Source organism: Acipenser ruthenus, chromosome 23 (assembly GCF_902713425.1).
Source record: "Acipenser ruthenus chromosome 23, fAciRut3.2 maternal haplotype, whole genome shotgun sequence".
In the NCBI taxonomy this organism is placed as follows: domain Eukaryota; kingdom Metazoa; phylum Chordata; class Actinopteri; order Acipenseriformes; family Acipenseridae; genus Acipenser; species Acipenser ruthenus.
Genome location: NC_081211.1, coordinates 23,982,904 through 23,992,341, shown reverse-complemented (window position 1 = coordinate 23,992,341; position 9,438 = coordinate 23,982,904). Strand labels below are relative to the sequence as shown.

At 34.8% G+C, this 9,438-nt stretch overlaps 1 protein-coding gene across 4 annotated transcripts in view; it reads left to right on the top strand.

Annotated features, from left to right (window-relative positions):
* The first annotated feature begins 7,332 nt into the window (after positions 1 to 7,332).
* LOC117412729 (transcription factor COE1-like) overlaps positions 7,333 to 9,438 on the top strand; it is a 137,230-nt gene continuing 135,124 nt past the window's right edge. For all 4 annotated transcript variants that reach the window (XM_058996885.1, XM_058996883.1, XM_058996884.1 and 1 more), the window contains exons 1-2: positions 7,333 to 7,949; positions 9,110 to 9,266. In XM_058996885.1, the coding sequence (XP_058852868.1) occupies positions 7,816 to 7,949; positions 9,110 to 9,266 (291 nt within the window). In that variant the 5' untranslated portion in view covers positions 7,333 to 7,815. The remainder of the gene's footprint in view (positions 7,950 to 9,109; positions 9,267 to 9,438) is intronic.

Here is a 9,438-nt window from a genome sequence, read left to right as displayed (position 1 = left end):
AATAAACAAAAGCCCCTTTCAAGGAGGAAGAGTAGAAGAGGGTCTTCTTGAGCGCCTTCCTCCTTGCGAAGTTCAAAGACAGAGTTTATTCAGGCCTCCGCAAGCCAAAGCTTTGTTGCAAAGAGTAAGATTGATTTCTTCTTTGTCCACCAGCGGAGCAGGAACTAGATAATAACCCCCTTTTCCTGAAAACCTTGTTTCCCAGAAGATTTATATTCACACCCAGCACCAAAGTCACAAAACGAGCTTCAAACACACATTTGAACCGAGAAACTGAAAGTTCTCATTTTATAGCGTTATGACAGCCTGGGGAACATTTCTACCCACTACCTCCTATCTCTAAACAAGGGGTCAGTCGTTTCAATGTTGACAAACTCGGTCAATAACACTTTCAAATGATGTCAAAGGGTATCCAGTTAATAGCTTTTTAATTGTATTTGATGTTTTCAAAGTTGGCTGTAGGTCTTGGGTATTTCCATAAAAGCTTGTGGATTGTTTGTATATATTTTGGGTTGAGTTGTAAACACTTCACACCCGGCTCAGATGAATATTAATATAATATACCAGTAGTACACAGTGCATGTTCTGGCTTGTCATAAAGCTCTTTGGGATGGATTTGGCAGTAAAGGGTGCTATATAGGTGTATTGGTGTTGGTCCCTGATATGAACTGCCTTATTGTCCCAATACTTCTTTGAGGCCACTGCCTTTTGGCTGTTTTACATTCACTGCTGTTCAGAATTTATTTTATTCCAAAGGTTTTTGGTATATCCAATGAAAAGTCCATCAGCAAAGTAATTTTAAAATGCCACAAGATGTCACTGTTGCTACACAATAAAATAGCAAACGCCTTTTTCCACAGCAGAACAGTCAGTGAGTGTTGGGCCGCTCCCGGTATTGTACGTTTTTGTTGTTGTTGTTGTTGTTGTTGGTTTTTTTTTTTTTTCAAACTATTTACCATTAGATGTCAAATATGCTTAAGGGAAAACAATGAACTATAGATTGCATTCGTCAAATATTATAAAAGCATCAATGTGACACAGTCTACAATGGATGCATGGTGTTAGAAAACTTTTATTATTATTATTATTATTTATTTTAATTTGTGTTATGCTATTTCTACTAACCAATAACAATAAATAACACATAGGTAGGCCTAGGGATAAACATTTTTTAAAAAAATAACATTTCCTGAGCTACAAACTGGCCATTTTCATATAGGTCGTTTGATCTATGATTTCCACATAAACTAAAGGATCAATCTTACATTGCTAATACCGTGTTGTCTATTACAGGTTATCCATTCTTTTCCTGAAGCTGACATCAGTAGAACAGCATACACTTCACTATTATGGTGTAATACTAGTCTACGATCATCGACTGCGTTTTTTAACAAGATAATTTAACCTGTAATACGAAACGCCATACCACCAGAAATCACAAGATGGCGCACTTGTTCTTTTCTTTCGTTCTTTCTCTCTAACTTTTGTTGAACACAGCTTCAAGGAGACTTAATAGAAATGTATTTTTGGACCAACACCTTCGTTCTTGTATAACCAGGTGATTTTCACAGCTGGCTAATGAAATCAACGTAAGTACAACATTTTATTTTAGTCAATACAAACAAACGACACCGCAGTTTTGTATATGTGTATGTGAATATGAATGTGAATGTGAATAATAATAATAATAATAATAATAATAATAATAATAATAATAATAATAATAATAATAATAATAATATTTACTGCAAAACATTTGCCGCATTAGATTTATTTAATGCATATATGAAGTCTAATACTTCTGTTTGCACTGTGCATTGAAAATATTAACTTGGTTATTACTTAGTAATGGCAATGAGTTTGCACAACACAACGTGAAAACTAAATATTATCACTGCCAATCTTTTTTTTTTTTTTTCAGTGTTAAATAGGTTTTGGCAGCTTTTAGACATTTGTCGGACTGAAACTGAGATCGAGCTCAGGAGGCATATGTGAAAAAATGGCTTTATTACCACAACTATGAAATCTAAAACTCAAGCCCTTGTTTATCTTTCCACTTAAACCACAACGATGTTGTAACAGATTTACTAGGCCATAGTTCCAGCGGAGTTTTTTTTTTTTTTTTTTTTTTAAAGGTAAACTGCTGTTAATGCTAATATTCTAACACAACTTGGGTAAAACCTTTAACATACATTGCAGTGTATACTTTGGTCTAGGGATTAAGGTGCATGCTGTTCGAATCTTGTAGGTCCTTTCATACAGTTATTTTTAGTGGAATTAATACATTTTGAGAGGAAATCAAGTAGATAACCCAGACCAAATGGAGGAGCATCATTAAAGATAATTAAAGAAATAAGTAAAAAAGAAATCAAATCTGGGACACTGTTTATCCCATCTTGCCCACTCTGCAAGAAAACTATCCTGCTGACAGTCTTGTTTAATTTCTCTAACAAATGAATTGCATCGAGACAAGAAGCCCTGCTTCTGCTACTCCCAGCAGCACAGGGTTATATTTCATCTGTTAGACACAGGTTTTTAAAATGATTATTTATTTATTTATTTATTTATTTATTTATTTATTTGTTTGTTTGTTTGTTTGTTTGTTTGTTTTTGTAAAACTGATACGTTTTGGACAGTCTTTAAGTAAAATCAATTCCAATCAAATCAAATAAAGCCTTCAACAGTTTTGTCTTCCGCATCAAACCTCAGACAACAAGCATCATTTACTGATGTGGCTTTGAAATGCGTGTTCATTCACATTGTCCATCTGGGTTTTATTTGATATCAGGCCTTCTGAAATAATATATATATATATATATATATATATATATATATATATATATATATATATATATATATATCAGTGCAAAAATGACTCAAAAATTACAAACGACTCAATGAAGTATGGAAGGATTGCATGCTGGGAATAACAAGAAGAGACAGGAAAAGGAAGGAATGGATAAGAGCGCAAACAAAAGCATGCAATGTTATTGTAAGAGCGAAAAAACTGAAATGGCAGTGTGGGCCGGACATGTAGCAAGAAGAACAAACCATCGCTGGACCAAAGAGATACTAGACTGGATCCCAAGAGATATAAAGCGACCAAGAAGAAGACCTCCAGAAGATGGCAAGATGAAATTAAGAAACACGTCAGAGCAACGTGGATGAGGGACGCAGCAGACAGGCTTTTGTGGAAGAATCTTGGGGAGGCCTGAAGATGATGATGATGATGATATATATATATATATATATATATATATATATATATATATATATATATATATATATATATAGCATGGAATGTTAAAACATTAACATTGTTAATAATGGGCTAGTTGCTAGCAGGTAAATTCAGAGTCAGTCCTGTAGCCAGTGAGTTGTTAAGTTTCTGAGAATCACCAGTGAGCTATAGCAATTCATCACATACACTTCAACTGGGGTCTGATGAACTCTCTGATGGGTTGAAGCCATGTAATGTTCAGTAAGAGCAAGCATTTCAGAGAAATAAAATAATATATCAAAACCTTATGCTTAGGTGTTCAAGGATGGATGCAACTAATACAAAAAACATAAGTATGCCTTGCTAAGAAACTTTATATGCCCATGAAAGTGGCCGGTAGTTTGAGTCATTCAAGGGTGATACAAAATAGATGGTTTTAAAAAGAAAGCAGGATTTGCATTCAAACACTGCAAGGTTATGGGAGTCTGTGCACAGAGTCTCATTCGTTAATAAGTAGAGTAATAACATTTTGTCTGAAATGAAATATTGAGATATTTTGCCCCACACTGTCCCATTCTATCCTTCTGTTTCCAGGGTATTTAAAATTCCTATCATTACCTAATAAAGTAACGGGAAATTAGGATTGACCATGTGTGTGACTCAAATCTGTGACAGCACCATTTATGTTATTTAAATTAAACATGGACATGTTTGGTGTTGTATATTATGACACGCATGTAGAATGCATAACTCTTAAGCAAAGCGTGTTTGATGAAATGGTGATGTGTGTTCCTCTCTCTTTGAAAGGTTTCTGTATAGAACATTTCGGCTTTCTCTGGAATCCTGTTAGAACCAGTCATACACAATACCTGACCCTCAGGATCATAAGTGCTTTATTAGATGCTCTGTTTAGAGAACCTCTAAGTGGGTTCTAACTTTGAAGCATTCCGAATTTCAAATTCTTCTCATGCTTTTTTAAGAGTGTCAGTCATTCTATTATACTAAAAAAAGGAAATTCAGTGTTGAAAAGTGTAGCATTTTTATTTTATTTTATTTGTAACACCCAAACTGTGTGTTTCCCTGATGGAACACGTGTACTTTTCAAAGTGCGAGGTATTAGTACCCCAAAGGTTAGTTTTTCCAACCAGACTCCCTACAGTTAAACAAGCAGCACTTGAAGCGTCGCGAGATACAATGATTGCATCTTCCCTTGGATTCGAGGCAGTCGCGCTTATTGTATTAAATCATCAGGCAGCGTTGTCTCTAAATATCTTTGTTATTGAATTTTAAGATTCCTTTTATAGTTGCCTCATCTCTATTGTGGGTTTTGTGTGGCCAAAGGATAAAAATACCAGCTGCCCATAGGGACTGGCTGAAGTGAGCTTGTCGGGATTGCTAGGGCTCTGTAGAACGGCAGAGGGAAATCAAATGATAAAGCTGAAAGGCACATCGGAAAGTCTGCTGATACAGTGTATCCATCTCTGTATGAACAAAACACAACTTGCCAATCACACACTTTTGTGCTGCAAGGACATTCATTTCAATGTGTATTTAATATTCACATTTTTTAAGGAATGGCAGACATTTGAAAATCTGTTATTTGTAGGCTATTAGAATTTCGAATAAGTACATTTACGAAATAGTTTAGAAACCAATTTAATAATGATAAAAATAAAATAAAAAACATTTTTACTGTGCAAAGATTGAAGATTATTTTTATGTAAGTGAATGGACAGAATATATATATATATATATATATATATATATATATATATATATATATATATATATATATATATATATATAGTCGTTTATACTGTATTTCTCTTTTAAATGTATTAAGAGAAATCCATTATATCCTTAAATGGAACCGAATCATTTTTTTTTATATAACCATATGGCGTTAATATGTTTTATGATTATTATTATTATTATTATTATTATTATTATTATTATTATTATTATTATTATTATTATTATTATTATTACAGTAGGCTAATGCATTTCAGTGTATTATACGATGTGCAATCGTTTTCTAGTTTAAAATACAGAGATAGTGTAAATTGTCCACTGATGACAGAAGCATTATATTATCTTATTGAAAATGAAGGGTATCCCGGAAACTATCGATGAATTAGTTACAACTAATTCCAATACTTACCACAAACAAACAAATGTGATACTAATAAATATATTAGTCGGAATACAATACAAGTGAAACTATTTATATAATATATACGTTTCAAAAACACTTTGGGGAATGGGGGAAAGGAATTTTAAGGTCTTTTTGATCTTTTAATTTAAGTATGACAAATCCAGCCGTTAAAATCAAAGGCTAAATTATGCATGGCTCTCTACACGGAGTTCAAACGTCAGGCATTCATACATTAGCGTAAACAATATATTAAATCAAACGAAGCGGCGGAATGAATTGAAGGATTTCCAAGTATAGGGATTGCTTCCAAAAACCAAGTCACCAATAACGGAGCCACATTAAACGACTGAACGTTTTGATGTTAAAATGCATTTTAATTGTCACCATAGTATTGACACAACAACAGTTTTCTCCAAACAAAATTCATTTTAGTAAGTTATTTATTCATGTATTTATTTATTGCAAAGAGGGGGGGAAAATGCTAATAACTACCTACTTTCTTCAGCTTCTGAAAGGTACCTCATCTGACATTAACGAGCTTTAAAAACGCCGGTGTACCCAAATTATAGCTATCGCTAGACACTTTCGGTAATAAGGTAATATGGAAGCCTGTTCAATAAATCCATTGAAATGATGTCCACAACGAACTGAGAAATGAAAACGTTACTGATGCAATGAAAGAAATCAATGAAAGATCTGATTTAAATGAGAGTGAAAGAAAGAACAACTACAAGAGCATACTGTGTGATTAATGATATTTGCTTAGCAGTGAGAGGTTTCGTGGTCGTGTTTAAAAGGGGAATCCCACTCTCATTCAGAGCAATGAATACAGCACTCTTCAAGCCCTTTGTGTAATCTAACAGGCGTTAGTTACATCGAGTATCTATTATGTTGTCTCGTCTGGATGAAAGCGGTGGTTTTGCCAGTATGCTTATTCATATTAAAAACTAGGTTACGCATCATAACCAAGTTCATTGTCAAACGGGTTTTGCTGACTTAGTTAATGGGCAGTAATTTTAAAGTGTAGATGTACTGTTTATTGTATTAATTCATAGAGTTTCCAAGTTCGGTTCATCCGCTCAGATTATGTATAGGTTGTTTCGTTCCAGACTCAAATATATTCCGTTTTTTTTTCTTTTTCTTTTCTTTTTGATGAATTATAAAATAGATGCATCCCAAAAACTAATAATGGAAAACATACATATAAAACTAACTAAACAAATGATTTAATCCACCCCTGTGTATTGTTCATCGGAGAACAAAGCATAGACTGAATGCGTAATCGGTACTACTCGAAGTTTTGTTCATCCAGTCGGTATATGCCCACTCTTTATTAAGCCTGAATGTGTTGTGTTTCATCACAGGCAGGAGAAAACAGCACTGCAACATTTGTTAAGTGCCAGTTACACTGTAGAAGCCTCAGTCCACTGCACAATCATTTTACAGTTCAACACACGTCTCGATATTAGCTTGCCAGTACCACGTAGCATCATTTAAGACAGATAACACGCGTCTTAATACGCTTGAACTTGTTAGGGTACAATAAGATTTAAACACATCAATAGCAAAAGACAGATTCATATGCATGCTGCTTGATCGAGGATTTAACCGAGTGTACAAGTGCATTTGCTAACATCATGTGCGTGAACTATAATTATTCAGTAATCATGAATTATGGTTCTGCTCAATACTGCGCGATGGCTAAGGGCCGAGTATACTGTTATCTCTCTGATATCGTGAAGAAGGTAAGACGCCTCTTTCGGGTGCTTGCGTTTGTGATGATGCTGTATGCTAAACAGACTGTGCAGGACTCCAATATATAATTAGACGCCAGCGAACGCCGATTGGAAGTCGTGCTCAAGGGGGGCGGTACATTTCTTTTTTGGGGGCGGGTCTCTGTGTCTCGACCCCGCCCCCTCCCATTGGGGTTAGTGTTCTTGTGTTTTGCTCCCAGGGACAGTCAAACCGGATTCCTTAGGGGAAAGCGCACAAATCACTCCCATTTTAACAGGGGGGAAAACACGGGATCCTCATCCACAAGGGTCCACCTTTCTTTCTCGCATCCTGTTTCTCATTCATTTCCTTTAAGGAGAGAAAGATCTCTGTTGAAAAAAAAGAAAAAAAAAACTTGTCACTGGATGATGATGACAGTTGATCTAGCAGTCTGAAAGCTGTAGTTGATCCTATTGTTTCTGAAACTGACATCAGATCTGTTTATTAAGGCTTTTCTTAATACAGAAGGGACAGCAACCAACCCTCAAGTATTGTTTTTTTCTGACTTGCAGTCATTTCTTTTTTTTTTCCTGGTGATTGTGCCTATCTACAAACCTGGATTCTGACAGCGTGGTCCCCCTCTCCTGATATCTTTTCTTATATACACGTTACATCATTCACTGGTGATTTGAAGGAAACAAGGTCGGGAAAAGAAAAGGTTGTTTTCATGTTTGGGATTCAGGAAAACATTCAAAGGAGTGGGAGCAGCATGAAAGAAGAACCCATCGGGACGGGGATGAATGCAGTCCGAACATGGATGCAGGGAGCCGGGGTACTGGATGCAAATACAGCCGCTCAAAGGTAAGCCTGATGCAGTAGCAGCATCCGCCGCCGTGAATTCGTGAATCTCGAGAACGTCAGGCGAACAGCCTTAGCAATTTCAACAGGAATATAACAAACACACTGATAGAATGCATTCTTTCACATTTCTAATTGTTCAGAATGTAAGTTACAAAACAGCATCTGCTTACTGGTACCGTGTCGAGTCTGTAGCATTTCAACCCTCGGCATCTCTTCTTGATAAAGAGTTTCAAATGTGGATTTGTGGCAAACATGTTGAACGTTAAGCATGCACGTTTTTTTCTTTTTAAAAGCCAAAACAAGGAATTATAAAGTATATGTAATATATATATTTAATATCGATCTACATTGTGTATCTATATTTAAAACATTGTACTGGTACTAGTGGTAAAAACCAAAGTACCCATGGTTGTCTTGCATTAGTTTCTACTTTGAAAGTTAATTTGAAACTAAAGCATTTCTTATTACAAACGCACAGGCTGGCTCACAGAACAACAATATTAATAATACAAGGTTTAAAGAATTGTCCTTAAACGCTGGCAATAAGCAATTTGTTATTCAATTATATTCGGATACTATTATCCACTTTCGTATACAAACACATGTGTGATACAGTACTGTTATGATTTTACACGCCTTATATAGACTATTGCAAACCGACTATTTAAGATATTACTGTGTTTGATAGGGAATGTTGTGTTTGTTTTTTCATTCTCGGGTGATAAAAACGTTGTGTGTTTAAATTGTGACGAAGTTAAAAGAAAAATAAATTGAGGAGGAAGTATGATTTTTTTAAACGTATAGTGTGCGTGAATACGCAACTCAGCGGTGTAATATGAAAATAGAAAGAACATACATTTAAATTAAGACGACTGGAAAAGGAAACACAGTTCATATTAAATTAATAAACACAATGTTACAAATTAATTATAAAAGGAAATTTAAAGTTAAAAAAAGGAAAATTAAAGTGAAATGTCAAAATGATAAGGGTAAAGCAATAAAAAGCTAAAAAAAGAGAGACTGAGCATAAATAGTGACATTGAATAGATACAATAAACATAATAACGATAGGCCTAATAATAATAATAATACTCGCATGCAGTTCCCTTTCACCCTGCTATTTTACTAATACCGACTCCTCATTGCCCGTGTATCCGCAGTGGAGTGGGTCTAGCCCGGGCTCACTTCGAGAAACATCCGCCTTCCAACCTGAGGAAATCCAACTTTTTCCACTTCGTGCTGGCCCTATACGACAGACAAGGACAGCCAGTGGAGATTGAAAGGACTACTTTCTTGGGATTTATAGAAAAGGAAAAAGTAAGTCTTGTTTTACTATATATATATATATATATATATATATATATATATATATATATATATATATATATATATATATATATATATAGAGGCATATTTGTAATAGACCGTTTGCTGTAGGCTGCTCCAGAACTGATGGCAAATGATTTAATAAACAGAGTTTAGGCTTATA